The 16,082-nt window shown below is 37.6% G+C and overlaps 3 protein-coding genes and 2 non-coding genes across 6 annotated transcripts; 3 read left to right on the top strand and 2 right to left on the bottom strand.

Annotated features, from left to right (window-relative positions):
• Positions 1–826: 826 nt before the first annotated feature.
• On the top strand, positions 827–2,986 carry LOC120000889 (peroxidase 3-like). The gene is made up of 4 exons (XM_038849056.1): positions 827–1,092; positions 1,196–1,384; positions 2,228–2,390; positions 2,488–2,986. Exons 1-4 carry the CDS (start codon positions 877–879, stop codon positions 2,898–2,900), a joined length of 981 nt encoding a protein of 326 aa, XP_038704984.1. The 5' UTR covers positions 827–876; the 3' UTR covers positions 2,901–2,986.
• Positions 2,987–3,676: 690 nt separating this feature from the next.
• LOC120001170 lies at positions 3,677–3,775 on the top strand. Its single transcript, XR_005468772.1, has one exon. It is a non-coding gene; the product is annotated as a small nucleolar RNA Z157/R69/R10 (small nucleolar RNA).
• Positions 3,776–3,860: 85 nt separating this feature from the next.
• Positions 3,861–3,950, top strand: LOC120001172. The gene has a single exon (XR_005468774.1). It is a non-coding gene; the product is annotated as a small nucleolar RNA R11/Z151 (small nucleolar RNA).
• Positions 3,951–4,257: 307 nt separating this feature from the next.
• On the bottom strand, positions 4,258–8,987 carry LOC119999819 (traB domain-containing protein-like). 2 transcript variants are annotated; one of them, XM_038847577.1, is made up of 9 exons: positions 8,347–8,987; positions 7,892–7,939; positions 7,680–7,739; positions 7,142–7,228; positions 6,922–7,026; positions 6,353–6,472; positions 5,785–5,882; positions 4,903–5,014; positions 4,258–4,717 (listed from the first exon to the last, which is right to left on the bottom strand). In XM_038847577.1, the coding sequence occupies exons 1-9, from the start codon at positions 8,734–8,736 to the stop codon at positions 4,547–4,549; spliced, it is 1,191 nt and encodes a 396-aa protein (XP_038703505.1). In that variant the 5' UTR covers positions 8,737–8,987; the 3' UTR covers positions 4,258–4,546. The 2 variants fall into 2 exon arrangements, with proteins under 2 accessions (XP_038703505.1, XP_038703506.1); XM_038847578.1 differs by lacking the exon at positions 7,892–7,939.
• A 1,215-nt stretch (positions 8,988–10,202) lies between these two features.
• LOC119999320 (traB domain-containing protein-like) lies at positions 10,203–14,835 on the bottom strand. Its single transcript, XM_038846821.1, has 9 exons — positions 14,291–14,835; positions 13,393–13,440; positions 13,182–13,241; positions 12,747–12,830; positions 12,521–12,625; positions 12,020–12,133; positions 11,358–11,458; positions 10,768–10,879; positions 10,203–10,546 (listed from the first exon to the last, which is right to left on the bottom strand). The coding sequence occupies exons 1-9, from the start codon at positions 14,768–14,770 to the stop codon at positions 10,418–10,420; spliced, it is 1,233 nt and encodes a 410-aa protein (XP_038702749.1). The 5' UTR covers positions 14,771–14,835; the 3' UTR covers positions 10,203–10,417.
• Positions 14,836–16,082: the final 1,247 nt, after the last annotated feature.

The following is a 16,082-nucleotide window of genomic DNA, read 5'->3' as shown; positions in this document are numbered from 1 at the left end:
ACTTCTATGCATGCGGACTTGGTGACCCAAGTTTAGACTAATATTGGATGAAATTTATGTGCACGCAAATCTGACGACCCAAGTTTAGATTCATATCAAATATTGAAAGTGCAAACTTATATGGAGTTATTCTGTGTTAAACACAAGCGACACTTTAGTTTCCTTTGCATTCTTCATGTACTGAATTTCTCTCTCTTTTTCCTCTCTAATATTTCATATTTATTATATGTTGGGCTGCTGGCAAGTGGGGGATTAGGTATTCATTAATTTAAAAAAATTGAAATGAACAGTCAGTATCAAGAATCATGATATAATATAAAACAGCCGACGTAGGACTATCTAATATTCATTGTAATCCAAATCTTTGTTTCTTGTATTAGTCTGTTAGCTATGGTGAGAGATGTCCTTGAACACCATATAAGACTAAGCAGAAATGGTGAGTCGCCACCCTAAAAAGTGATAGTTGTTGGCAAGACTCTAAACATTACAAACAAATTCTGCTTATTCTCAAAATACCAATTTGAATGAACTAATTAATGCAATGTGATGTAATTGTCAATAAGAACAAAACCCTAAACCTAACTAATTCCTATTATTGACTACCTAATTTGGTTAAATAAGTGTAATGTACCTCATTATATATTGCACATGTTGGGTAGATATATATATATATATATATATATGTGTGTATATATATGTTGGGTAGATATATTTGTGACCTGTTTTTATTTTTTTGTTAATTGTCACGTAGCCGAAGCAGAAGTGCATATATACTTACTTAACTCTCTCCAGTGTCTGGAAATTGCAAGTTACATTGAATTGGCCAGCTAGCTTAATTTCCTTCTCAATTGCTTTTTTCTTTTGAATTGGCAAATAATGGGAGGGGTTCGTTGTCTTGGTTTTGTATTGGTCTTACTAGGGTTATTGGTATTTATTGGGTCAACTGAGGCTCAGCTGGAGGTGGGTTTCTATTCTAAAAGCTGCCCAAACGCAGAGATGATTGTTTATGACTTCGTTTACGAGCACATCCCTCAAGTTCCATCTTTGGCTGCAGCTCTTTTAAGATTGCACTTCCATGACTGTTTTGTTAGGGTTCGTGTAAATTTTTATGACTCGATAAGATCTATATATATATATATATATATATATATGTGGTATGTGGTAGATTAGATAATGTTTTTGGGTTTAATCTCAGGGTTGTGATGCATCTGTGCTATTGAACTCAACAAGCAGTAATGCTGAAAAGGATGCTGCACCAAATCTTACACTCAGAGGGTTTGATTTTATTGACAGAGTGAAGAGCCTACTTGAAGCTGAATGCCCTGGAGTTGTCTCCTGTGCTGATATTGTCACTCTTGTTTCAAGAGATGCCGTAGTAGCCATTGTAAGTGCTGGACTATTTGAAATACATCACTTTTAACATGACATTGACAATATTGTCCGAGCTAGATCATGGGTCTGCACGGATTTATTTTTCATGGGCCATCGATATTTAGGCCCATGAAAACGCATCTACCATGTGAGAAAAACTTAGTTTTGCTTATAAATCATTCGGGAGTTATGTTAGGCATTTGTCCCACATCGCTCAGATGTGGGAGTGAAGATCTGTTTATAAGGGGGAAAGGGGGCTTTCCCCTAGTAGCCAAGGTTTTCATGAGGGTAGGGCCACGGGCCCGGGCCTGACTGGGCCTTGGTTACAGCCGGCCCACACGGTGGGAGTCCGTTTGGGCCTTGGTTGTTAGGAGATCCTTATCAATTGGTATCGAAGCCACCCAGCTGGGCGTTTGTGGACTTGTGTCCAGCGCCCTCGTCCCTGGTGGGAGCATCGAAGCCACCCAGCTGGGCGTTTGTGGACTTGTGTCCAGCGCCCTCGTCCCTGGTGGGAGCATCGAAGCCACCCAGCTGGGCGTTTGTGGACTTGTGTCCAGCGCCCTCGTCCCTGGTGGGAGCGATGTGGGAGTGAAGATCTGTTTATAAGGGAGAAAGGGGGCTTTCCCCTAGTAGCCAAGGTTTTCAAGAGGGTAGGGTCACGGGCCCGGGCCTGACTGGGCCTTGGTTACAGCCGGCCCACACGGTGGGAGTCCGGTTGGGCCTTGGTTGTTAGGAGATCCTTATCATTATGTCAGACCGTTATTGAATATTTAAAAAGTAGCCAGAATTAATTTTCATAGCCTAATCAAACTGACTTGTATGTAAATTAATTTTCAATCTTTGCCATCATTTGAAGGGAGGTCCATACTGGAGCGTTCCGACCGGCCGAAGAGACGGGGTAATATCAAGGGATTTGGAGGCATTGGCCAACATCCCCTCTCCCTTTAGCAATCTATCCAGTCTCACAACTTCTTTCGCTAACCAAGGCCTGGACTTGAAGGATCTGGTATTGCTATCTGGTAAGCTATGTTTTTGTTTTCCAACGACAAGAAATCTTCAACTTTTGGTCCATATAAATCTCGGATACTTAGTAATGATAACAACTATATATTTAAGGTGGTCACACAATTGGGTTGGCTCACTGCCAATTCTTCTCAAATCGCTTGTACAACTTTACTGGAGTTGGTGATCAAGACCCAGCTCTAGATAGCAAATATGCTGCCAATCTCAAGGCCAGGAAATGCAAAACCCCTAATGACAATACAACCCATGTTGAGATGGACCCTGGAAGCCGCAACACATTCGATCTTAGCTACTATTCACTCCTGCTTAAGAGACGAGGTCTCTTTGAATCTGATGCTGCTTTGACTACTGACTCCACTACATTGACTTATATCAACCAACTCCTCGAAGGTTCGTTGAATTTCTACGCTGAATTTGCCGAGGCAATGGAAAAAATGGGTCGTGTCAATGTTAAGACTGGCTTCGATGGTGAGATCAGAAAACGGTGTGGCTTGGTGAACAGCTAAGCTTAGTTAAGGACTTGGCTTGACTACGTTTTAACTTTTAATTAAGCGCAATAGATTGTGGTTTGGTTTGTGAAAGGTTTTTAATAATTGCAACGTACATTTATTGTTATAAATAAGTATTTTATAATAAAGGAGGAGAAGCCCTTCTTCAATATCGTAAGCAAATATGCATGCAATATGTACTTTTCGGAAACATTTGTAACAAATCCTATCTTATGTTGTGCTCGTTTCGTTGTCAATGTTTGGATCACAATCAAACCATAATTGTTTGTAAGAACGATAAAATATATAGAGACACTCAGAAACCAAGTTTGCCTTTTAGTTTTTACTATTTTCAGGCCTCACTCTTGTTTCCAATTATGGGCAACTATGTTTACTGGTTGTTTCGTTGGATATGGGCCAAACTTTATGGAATGGTTTATTGTTACACGGCCCAATCTTAAAACTGTCGTGGTCAGGCCCAATTATTAATTCTGTTTCTGTTCTTAGTTAATAGTAGTTACGGATTTTACCAGGCCCAAGAAAAACAAAACAAATCAAACCCAGAACTCTCTAAAACCCTAATCCTAATCCCTATCGACCAAGCCGAAACAGCGGCTCTATCTTTATATATGAGGCGCTTGATCGCCTCTGATTGTCTCTCTTCTCGACTGTTCAGTCCTAACCTCGCCATGTGTTTCATTCAGATCTGATTTCAATTTAGTAGATTATGCTGTCGTTGTTCGTGGTAATTTGTAGTCTTTGTTCTTCGTTTCTATTAGCTATGGATATATGAGAAGATTGCAGTGATGAAGCAATTTTTGTGGACTAGAGTTTCTGATCAGGGACGTAGTTCCTGTGGTTGAAGACTAACCCTTGGCTGTCTGAGCATCCTTCTCGATATCCTCTTGTATATAGTCTTTAATTTTCTGTGATTTCTTGGATTTTGTGTGTATGTAGAATTGTAGCTATGAATGATTTGGGCTTATGATGATAATTTTAATTAACTTAGCGGATTTCAGTGAGACTCATTTTGTGTCAGTGATCTGATTGTTACACACACTGAAGCCCGTTCACTGATCTGGTTCTTTGCTTTGTATTCGTCTGTTTTGAAATTCTGTGTATATTGCATGATTGTGGATTTTACGATGAGATAAGGCACCAATGGTATTTTGAGGGAGGGCAGTAGACGAGAACTTGAATTCTCTGCAACCCTCTTTTATTTGTAACTGTTTCTGATTGACTGATGTGGTCAGTCTGTGTATATTGATGTGCTATTGAACAAGAATGTAGTAATAAGGTAAAAATAAATAGCAATGATAAATGGGTTTAAAATAGTTTTAAATTGGTATACTGACACTGTAGAATAAAAGTTTTATTCCTACTATAAACAATGCAATGATTCCTCGTCAAAAGCCCAATGCCAACTTGACAATTTACATTGTACCTGATTATTTAAATAATGGGAATACAAAAGGATTGAACAATCCACCACCTAAAAGGTGAATTAAGGAATTAAAAATTACAACTAAATAATGAATTTAGGTTCGTGGAACTACGAAAGCATCCAATGCTTGACCACTACATGGATCCCCACCTGGCTATTTTCACTGAATTTCAAATTTCACAAGAGTTTTGAGTTATAGGATAAAATGATATTGCACTCATTACAGTGGTACGTCGTCAACAAAATCATTCTCTTGGAGACTACTTGGGTTTTTCCTGCGTTTATAAAGGCGATAGATGCCATATATAATGGCCACTCGAGCAAGAACCCTTATAACAGGAATAATGGCACACACATAACAGGGAGAAGGAATCTCAAGAAGATCATTCATCTGCAACGCAACAAAACAAACCAAACCAACAAAGATTAATTCTAATTGTTGAATATAAATTGGTAAGCATACGTATTCTATCTAATCTCTAAACAACTATCAGAAACCAATATCCAGCTTAACCAGGAAGGAGACTAACAGCTACTTAAATGGAACAAAAATCCCACAAGAATAGTTTTACTGACCTCAACATGCTTCTTCCAGTGCGACTTAATTCCTTGGAGATGCCCCATTCCAACAACGGCAACAACTGATCTATGCTTTCTTGCCACTCTCCACAGTGTGAATGCCATGTACCTAAGAAATATAAGTTTGTGAAACGAATTAGAACTATTATAAGATTCTAGAAGAACAACAATAACCAAACAATGAATTGCGTCGCATATCCATGATTTTAGAACAGAAAAGGAGCCTCTTGATAATAATTTTGAGATTTGCGCTCTATAAAGGATTAATTAAAAGGAAAACACAGCGGTTTCATTAGTTCTAAGTTCTAACTATTACCCCCTGCCACCAGGAAAGAAAGTAAAAGAAACGAAAATGAAAAACCCAGAAAATGAAATGAAACATAAATTGTTTTGACATAAATAAACCAACCAGCTAGTTTTATCCCATCAATATCTACTAGGTGATCACTTGCAAAAGTGTTTTGCAAACCCTAATCTGTTTTCTTTTCTTTGTATTCTTTTGGTCCAGAGTAGATATATGCCCAGCCTAAAACGGTTCCTTCCACTTCTTCTACATGCAGTAAATAGAGCGCAAAAAAGCTACGCTGAGCTGCTGGGGTTCCTTACCCTAACTGCATTCAGAATAGGTGCATATTGCAATCTATCCAGAGAACACAATTATTGATATGTTGGAAGCTACACAACAATCTACAATGCTCTGTTACTCTTGTATAATATAATCACAGATATGAGAAAAAATAACAAAAGGTGCATTTCCAACAGCCTCCTTTTTCTCTTTTCAAAACTAAAGAGGGAACAAATTTTTTTTATTTAAAGCCATATTTCCGCAGCAAAATGAAATGAAGAGTTTAACCATGATATGGGTAAAAGAATACTAACTGATCTCGCTCATCTATAAGGGCTTTACTAAACAATTCCATAAAATGGGGGAGCGTGATCTCATCAGCATGATCATATTCATCATGCATTTCCGCTATCTGAAAATAAACGACATTAAATTACTATCAATCATAATTAGAAAAATATACCACATTCCACTATAGAGTCATTCAAAACTAAGTAAGCTTGGCCTTGCTTTCTATAAAGCAACTAAGGCAGAGTTTGGCTCATTAAACAATTGTGAGATTCAGGTCAAGTTGATTTCAGCCAGAAAAGCCTCCATAAGCTTGAGATCATAAGCACAATATATCTAAGAATAGAACATATAAATATATGTAATATTTCTATTGCAACACGTAAAATATAGCACATGCACACACATATACACTTGAATGACAGATTTGCTGGCAACTTCAGTGAGAGCTCCATAACATTTGAGCTCAGCTTGACAAATTAAAGCTCAACCAAAAATCAAGAGGTATTTAGCTATTGTGTAGGCATTAACTAAGAGGTACTTAGCTACAATCAATAACTACCCATGGAAAAATGTAGAGAAAGAACTGTTCACCTCTTTCATAAGATCCTCACGACTGAAAATCCGTAAAAAGAATCCTCCAAGAAGAAGGACGAGATGTAAAATTGCTTTATGCCTGAGCTTCATTCTCGTGAAAGCCCTACGTAATGTAATCTGTTCCAATCATCATCAAATCATAATGAATAAAAACAACAACATGAACAAAGTACATGAATGTGGAATACAAAATTTGAAGAAGTAATCTAAGAAACATTCAGCGACTCCAAAAGAATATCCATTTGGTAGGCCTGAACTTGAAAGTTCTCAAGAGATAGCCAAGTTAGATAAATGACCACTGACATGCTTTGCATACAGAAACTGAAAGCACAACCGACAATAAGCAAAATAGCCATATGCATTCTCCTCTCATGAAGGTGCCGAAATACCATGGGCAACTTAGTGTAGTATCGCTAAATCAAATAATGTCATCTGCTTCCTTGCTGGGTAGTCAATGTTTCTTCGATTAAAGGGTGAAAATACAAATTCAAGGAAGACAAGGTTTGCTGAAACGGTAGAAAGCAAACCTGTTCTGTCCAGCAATCAGGTAATAATGTATCTTATACCTGAAAAGGGCGATCGCCAAGTATCACTTTGCCACCATACTTCCTTGCTTCTTCAAATGCTATACGGAACTCTGAACCAGGATAAACCCCGAGCTTCTTACCAGACTAACAGAAATTCAAGAGAAGTATCGCGTTACATGATGATAATTTAGCTCAATTGGAGTGGAAAAACCATGATGATCTCAGTAAATATGAGATAAAAGCTAATTTAGTAACTTGCCTCGACATAAAACCTGCTGAGAAGTATACTAAACCATGCACATTTTTCCTTCCACAAAATTTTCACCATTTTGATCATAGACGGTACCTGACAAATCAAATAAAAATGGCAAGCAAGAGGTGGGAAATTGAAGGCATAAAATTCGAACCTTACAAGGGCTAAAAAACTATGCTGGAACGACAAGCCAGATATATTTCAATATGAATTGAGGAAATAGAACGAGCCTAATAGGTCATTTGTCATGTAATGCTGCTATAATTTACTATCACTCGCCCAAACAAAAAATTCATGACAAAGTGGACAAATTTGAGACCATCACTATTTTGTGATATAAGGGTTTAGAAAATGAGGATAACATCGTGAATGATTTTTTTCCCCATTCTATTTTTTCTCTGGTATATTGCAAAGCAGATATATTGACAATCTCAAATGGGAAATAGAAAAATAATAATAATGATTATGAAGAGGATATGATGATGTAATGACCAAGAAAATGTCACACTATCATAAGTGGCATGTCAATGACAGAGAGACTGACCTCCAACTTTTGTCTGGTAAGTCCGGACACTCTATCAGAGCACAACTCCAAGAAGACAACCTGTAATTAACAGTCCAAAGTAAAATGTGCAGCAGCACATCACCGAAAATTTCCAAGGTTAATCTCAGAAATGCATCATCTAAGGGGATGCAGCTAACCTGCTATATGATTCATCTAACAATCAAGTGTTATTGAGTTCAAAAAGGAAGTGCCTGCGGTTTCAAGTGGCTGATTACTGTTTGAACTTCACTAAATGATTTCTGGAACAATGCCAGCAAGGGTCAACAAAACATTAATAGGGACCAAATTTTACACTGCATTCATATTTACATTGTACTCAACAATAGAAAGAACCTCTTCCAAGTTTAAATTGCATTCAAATTTTAACCAATGAGTGCTCATTAACTCACTCTTGGAAATGATATAATTTTACAATAACACCAACTGGAGGATTTGGAAAAGAAATCGCTAAAGTCCTCACTAATACTTCGCCGAATCCATAAAGAAATCACCGGTAAAACCAAAATAAAAAGTAAGAAAAAACAATTCTACCACGAGTCCACGATTCACTCTATTTTATGGTTTCATAATGAAGAGAACTATGTTATGTATAGTTGTATACTGGTTGGAATGAATCACTTCTTAAGAAAAGAAACAGAAAAACTACCTCATACACATGATTTGTGCCGATCAAGTACACTTCGCACTTGCCACCCTCAGCTCCCTCAGCTGTTGAATCACATGTGAGGACCCTTACCCTTCTAGCAAGCTCCTCGGGAAGCACTCCCTTCTGCTCCGAATTTACATTCTCACCACCACCCTGATAACCAACGACCACATATTGTTCACCTGCGGGCGTCGTCAATTCCAGCGAGTCCCTGCCCACTTTTGTCGCGAGAGAGGCAGCATTACCAAACTGTGGATATGATAATCGGATACAAGGCGCGAAAGTGGGGGTGTTATAAACCCGACGGAGAGGGACTACGGTGGAGAAGGTTAAGAATCGGCGAGAAACGAAAGAGTTTAGAGTACGGAAAAGGCGAATTAAGCGAATCATAATGTCGTGCGGAACAAGAATCAATACACGAGTGGACGACCTGAGACACCAAGGGCGGGGCGACGAGCAAAAATTTCTCGCGGGAAACTGAGTTTAATCAAATTACGATGTCGTGATCTACACAATTATGATCTTCAATCACGCATACCACCACCACCGTCGGGATGATCAGTCGAGCATTTTGACTCCTACGAGTCTGGCCATTCCTTTTGGGTCGTTCTAGTCACACGTCCGTTTTTTCTAAAAACACTCCCTCAACTCATTTTTACAAGGAATTATCAACTTAGATTAAGGTGTTTTTAAAAAAAATCAGAATCTGATTAAAACTATCATTCTTTTTGATTTACTTTCAGTTGGGATTGATGGGATAACCAGCCCATAAGTCCATTTGCACCTAAACCCACTAAAGATTCTACATAAAATGGTGGATTAATGGGATACGTTGATGCATATGAGCCACGTTTTGTGCATCCCATTCGATTTAGATTAACATTATTTGCAATCAAAATTTATCAACTACGCTTTCATCTTTATAAACATCAGACAAAAATATCACATTATCAAGTATAATTTTTTTTTTCCTTAAAAATCAATTAGCACCCAACTTTCTCCTTCTTTCATGGATACATGATCTTTTCCCTCCATGTCCTTTTAGAACATCTTCCATTTTCTTCACTCTAATGGCAACCTAACAGAAGCCAAAGAAGTGGAACCATAAGGTTTTGCTTATGTGTATGTTTCATTTCAAATCCCTAATTCATCTGTTTTTCTCAAATGAGTTTTGTTCATTTCTCAATAGATTTGATTCTATTTGACCCCCATTGGTTCATATGACAATCGCATATCATACCTTCACCACTAAACCCATTTTTATTCAAGGGATTGTTGATTGTGGCAAGAGGATGAAAATGAGGAATATATGAAGGGATTTTTGATGTGATGTTGTTGTCCATGGAGGTAGATGGGGGAGTAGGGTGGTGGACACGTATGGTTTGGAGTTGGTAGATGAAGTGATCAAGGTTAAGAATTGGAGATGGTTGCGACTGCGAGGATGGAGATTGAGGGGAAGACGAAGATGAACAGAAAAAGGACAATGAGATGTGTTACGATTGAACATTTTCGCGAGAAATTAAGATGCGCTTAGTAAATCGTGGGATGCAAATAGTCCCATTCTTTGATTTAGTTGAGCCTTGGCTCATAACAATGGGAGGGCCCCAATGTATATCTAATATTTTTTTTTTGAGAAGAAATGTATCTCTAATATTGAATAATTGAAAAATAAATAAATACGAGAATATACGTGCAATGTGAACGTTGAAATAATTTAGAAGAGATCGACTGGATCACGAACAAGTGAGACTTCAAAGCTAATATCAATCAAATCTGCAAGAAAACTCATAGCTTCGACATCAATTAGAGACCAAACCAGGGACTGAACGGCATAATAGAACACAAAGAATTTGAAGAGAAACCAAAGAAATAGAAATGACAACGAAAAAGAATGATAAATTATAGTTTAGTTATAACTATGATCAAAGGCCACACTACATGTGTATAAGGACTCCTAGTAGCTTTTTTACCTTGTATTCTTATTCATACCAAATTTCAGACTAGAAAGGTGCTTTAAGTTAAGAAGGGACATTATCCAACCCATCACGATTGCATGCTGTTAAATAAAGGACTATTTCCTGCCATTTAGATATATGCCGGAAATAATAGCAACCCCAGCGACTACAGCACCCACGGATGTAAGAATCTTTAAAGTAGAAACAGTGGACGTCGGAGAAGGAATTTCAAGAAGATCCTTAACCTGCAATACACAAAACAAACCAACAAAGAGCATTAAGGCACAAATTTTTTTTAATGACCCCAAATTATCAAGCATATATTTTCAATTTAACCGAGACAAGGCATAATCACTGATGCGTTACAAGAAGTAAACCAAGACGCGGAAATCAATAATGGACTCTGCTAGAAACTCATAAAGAAGTGTTTAAATGACAGAAAATTCCCCCAAAATTATTCACTGACCGCAACAGGCTGCTTCCAGTACTTCTTAATTCCATTGAGGTGTCCCCTTCCAACAACTGCTACAACAGAACTATGCTCACTCGCCACTCTCAGCAGTCTGGATGACATGTACCTGAACAAAAGCTATATTATAAATTTGGAAGAATAATAATGGAATGATGATCACTAGTAAAAATCTTTTTCTAAAACCAGCACAATCTGTACTAGTTTCATATTTTTAGTAATATTTACGTCCACACAAATATATTGCACAAATCTAAAACATCCCAACCACTTTTGTATGCACTCTAGTTCGAGCCAACATTTGCAAAAGTAAAACCGTAAAATTTGGAACCTTTGACATTCTTAACAACATGTAAAATAGCTTGCAAAATGCTGGAAACTGTACGTTAATGAACAGCAATCTGTAACTATTACATACACTAACAAAACGTATGGGGAAACAAAAAATTTTTTTTTTTTCCCCAACGCCCCACCCGTCTCTTTCCATCTCACATACCAAAATTAATGGCAGAACAACAAATTACTTAAAGTCATACTTCAGCAACCAAACAAAATCAAACGATATATAGAGGTAGAAGAATACTAACTGATCTCGCTCATGTACAAGGGTTTCCATTAAAGTCGGGAACTCCTTGCTCATCTCTTGAATCACCAGAGTTAGCATGTCAACATCGTACATTTCCTTTAGCTGAAAATAAGCTAGATTAAATTTATCAAATAGAATTAGAAAGAAAAGTAGATCTCCCCCTCCAACTCAAGGTGAAGTAGGAATTCAAAGAAACCAAGCAGAGCCAAACTTAATAGGTTCCAGATCAATTTGTGACTAATAGACTACGCTTGAGCTTGTTTCACCTCAAATAACCAGGACAGAGTTTGGCTAATCGAGAATCATGAGATCCAGGTCAAGTTCATTGCGTCGAAAAATCTTCTAAAAAATAAGTTCATGAGCACAATATATATAATGAGAAACTCTAACTGTAAGTAATATTGTATGTGATATGTACAATATACAGCACAACACATATACAATTATACATATTTAAGTTTTCTTGTAACTTTACAAAAAGAGCTCTGTAATATTGGAGCTACACTCATATAATCAAGTGACCATAACAGAGTCAAGCTTGGCAGACCAATATTGGGCTAGCGCAAGCGGTTAGTTTGTAGCCAGTCCTAATGAAAACTAAGAGGTAACTAATTGCATACTTTAACTAGTCATAACAATACACAGATGAGAGAAATGGCTAACCATCTTGTTAAGATCTTCGGGGCTTGGTAAAAAGAATGCCTGAAAAAGTAAGGAGTAGAGTAATTTTGCTTTATGCCAGAGCGGCATTCTTCCCCAGGTCCTCCTCAGTGTAATCTGTTCCAATCAGCATAAAATCATAACGAATGACGCACAATAACAACCCAACAATGACACCATTATGCTATAAAATTAACTAAGGATAGTTCAGGCATCGTTATATCTCTCAATTTCTCCCATCAAGGGTCTGAAATACCATGGGCAACTTAAAGTACATAATGCAGTACTTATAAATCAAACATAGCTTATCCATTAATACAATAACTTGGTGCGGTAGAAAATGTTACTTCAATTAAGGGTGGAATGGAGTATAGATAGACCAGGCAGACTGGGAAAAGAGTAGACATAAGAACATAAAGACGACTAAGCTGGCTAGAAAACTACACAGAAAACTAAAAATTAGAAGCGAGGTGTTCTATCCAGTTATCAGACAAGGTATCTTACCTGTACAGGGCGATCACCAAGTATTACCTTGCCACCATACTTCTTTGCTTCTTCAAATGCCACGCGAAACTCAGAGCCAGGAAAAACCTCAAGCTTATTAGCAACCTAAAAGAAATTTGAGAGAAATATTGCATTACATGATCTATAATATTTTAGCTCAACTGAAGTGGAAAACCCATGAAGACCTCCGTGAATTTGAGATTAAAGCTATAATTACAAAACCTACCTTAGCAAGAAACCAGCTGTAAAGTATTCCAAATATATTATGCTTTTTCTTCCACATTTCCACCATTTCACCCATAGTCGGTACCTAATGAGCCAAGAAAAGAGAGAGAAGGTAAACAAGGAGGTCTGTAATCAAAGTCTGAAGATTGAAATCTTGTGAGGATATCAAATGGACACTGAGTTGTTTGAGGAAAAAAAGAGTTCATATAGCCCTCAGGATATATTCTGATACAAATTGAGGTCAATAAGACCATAGGTTTATCCTAAAATGGCACTGTCATTTAATCTCACCCGTCAAAAGAAATGCCATGACAAGAGATCAAATATCATGTCATCTGTAAATTCATCATGGCATCATCAAAAGCAGATATGCTGAAATTTTAAAACCAAAAAAATGATGATGATGAAGATTATGACAGCAACAATTGAGACAGACCTTTATATTTTGAGGGCTAAGCACAGCAACTCTACTAGAGCATAACTCCAAGAAGACAACCTGTAATCAACATACTCAATGAGAAAAGTAACCACAATGTTATGGCAAACATCCAAGATGAATATAAGACACGTATCATCAAAAAGCAGGCAGCTAACCTGCTAAATGATCCATTCATCAATCAAGTGTTAATGAGTTCAAAGGGAAGAACCTGTGGTTTCAAGTGACTGACTACGGCTTCAACTTCTCTACATGATTCCTGCAATGATGCACGTGAGGATTAACACAATATCAATCGTTCTGCACATAGTGGTTGACCACCTGTAGTCTCACAAATCAAAGACCCATAGAGTAGGAAAATAAAGCACTTCTAAGTAGAATGAAATCTGTAATGCTCATAAGTTCACCAATTCCAATTTACGTTTTACGCAGATTTTAACTTATGAGACTCTCCCAACCCACTACTGGAAATAAATATCATGATTGGAGGATTAGAAAAATAAAACACTCCCTGATGCACCAGCAACATTAAAATTCAAAAGCCCATGAACTAAAGTTTGACAGTTTCAAGTAACTTCTGTCAATTAACAACATACCCAGTAATGCTAAGCAAAAAAACATGAGAAAGTCCTCTTCATGATATAGTATCAATCAACAAGAACCTCGAGCAACTAAAAGAACAATAAAAACAATTTTTCAATCCCAAATTGCACAGCAATATTCTAGTAATTCCAGTACACGGGAATTGAGCAATGAGAAGTTATTTAGCTGGCTTACGATTATCCATTTATTCTCCTTTTCAAAATCGTAAAAACTAAAATAAACATAATAATTATGACCTAATCATTAATTCCTTTCTTAGGTACAAGAACATAGAAAGATAATATTTAGGTTTCCTAATCACAGGAGTGGAGAAAGATTATCGTCTTCTTTGGAACAGGAAAAGCAAATGGTGAATTACATTTTCCCAGTAAATGACCCATAAACTGAATGCAATTCAAACTAGTGTTTACTGTTTATAGGCCTCTATTAACACAGATAAAACCTGCCCACTATTACCTCCGCAGAGATAAAGGAATCAGATCAAACAAAAGCAAACAAAACACAACCTGAAACACATGAGCCGTGCCAACCAAGTACACGTCGCATTTGCCACTCTCCGCCGTCGAATCGCAAGTGAGGACCATCACACTTCTTGAAAACTCTTCAGGAAGTACCCTTCCCTGCTCTGAATTCCCATCCTCACCACTCCGAGAATCGACCTCGTTGTCAGCTCTCAGCTCCTCCTCAACGTTGACAATGCTCTCGCTCAACGCCTCATCGTTAGGGTCAGAAGTGGGATTTTCAATATGCACAAAATCCTCGCCAGCTGGCGGCACAGATTCCTGCGGGTTCAGTTCCATTACCGGCGGGCGCGGGTCTGAATTTTGGAGATTCGTTCTGAAAGCAACGGAAGCAACCCTAGGAAATTTTCTGGATGAGAGCGTGAAATGAAGGGCATAACCCGATGGAGAAGGAATTTCTCTGTGGTTGTTACGAATCGGTGCGACTCGGGAGAGAGGGTACACTAACCGAGTTGAGCGAATCATATACGAGTTACGGTGTCGAAGCGTGCGCAACTGTGCACATATCGTGGAGTGGAGATTAATGTAGCCCAGCGCCACGGCTAGTCAGCGCGTGCTGTAATGTGTGTTGGGCCCTGTTGGATTAATAGAACTTTGTTAAATTGGGCTTGGTCATGGGCTTAAAATAGTCGTTGGGTCCTTTCAAGATCATGAAACCTTTTTGTTTTTCATCTATATTGGGCTTGGGCTTGGAAATTGTTTTTGGGCTCTTTCTTTTATATACTTATTTTTAGGTTCTTTCAAATTTCAATTCCAAGATCGTGATGTCACAAATAGTAGAAAAATTAAAAATATCGGCGCATTCCTCTTCCCGTTGAGATTTAAAATTTTTGGGGGTTTCTAAATCCTAAGCTCCATTGCAGATACCGACCGATTCGACATTGAAATCTGAATTGAAAGAATCCGAGAAGCGTATGTTTCGATCATCTCTTTTCTATATTCTGTTATTGGCTCAGAACTCACATTAAAAGGACTGCATCATTGTCGCAAACGTACTGTTTGCTAAGCAAAAACCCTAAATTCGTCTCTCTCGAACCCCGAATTTCGTGTAATTATTGTTTCTTCTTCTTTGTTCATCGTTCTTGTACTACTCTTGTTCATCGATCTCGCTTGTTTTTTGTGGCCAAGAAAACAAATACTGTAATTTCCGAATTCGACATGCTTGAGTTGTTTCTGTTTTCAGTGCTGTAGATTTCCTACCTTGGTCTATGTCTCTATCTTGTTAATTTCTTTATTTTTTAGCAATCAAGTTGAATTTCATTATTATGCATAAATTTTGGCGTCAAGATTGCTTGTAGAATTGTGAAAATGTTTTTCGTGTGTGCTTGATGTTTGAGTTATGTTATATGAATTCATGCTAGCATGTGTCTGTATTAATAAGAAGAACGCTCTGATTATGCAGGAGAAGACAATGAAAGTCAAGATTCTGCGTATCCTTCTTCTCAATATTTAGTTGTTAACAGTCACTGTGTTGATCTGTACCTTGATATTGTGGTCACTTTAATAAAAAGGAAACAACCACCAGCCTAGAAGATTCTATTAATGTTTTAATGGTCTTCATAACTTTGCATCACTTTTATCTTGTTTTGCAGAATCTGCAAATACAATCCAAATTTAGACCCAATGTTTCACCATTTTCTACTTGCATGTGTAGATGCCATTCATGATTGCTAAAGTCTCAAGGAGTATTGAAATTATCACACTGAGTATCACTTGTTTTTGAAGTTAATTTTATTTCAAAGTTAATTTGATATTGTATTAGGTAGATCCGTAGATA

Source organism: Tripterygium wilfordii, chromosome 6 (genome assembly GCF_013401445.1).
Source record: "Tripterygium wilfordii isolate XIE 37 chromosome 6, ASM1340144v1, whole genome shotgun sequence".
Taxonomy (NCBI): domain Eukaryota; kingdom Viridiplantae; phylum Streptophyta; class Magnoliopsida; order Celastrales; family Celastraceae; genus Tripterygium; species Tripterygium wilfordii.
The sequence above is the reverse complement of the archived record's forward strand: the minus strand, read 5'-3'. Positions and strand labels throughout refer to the sequence as shown.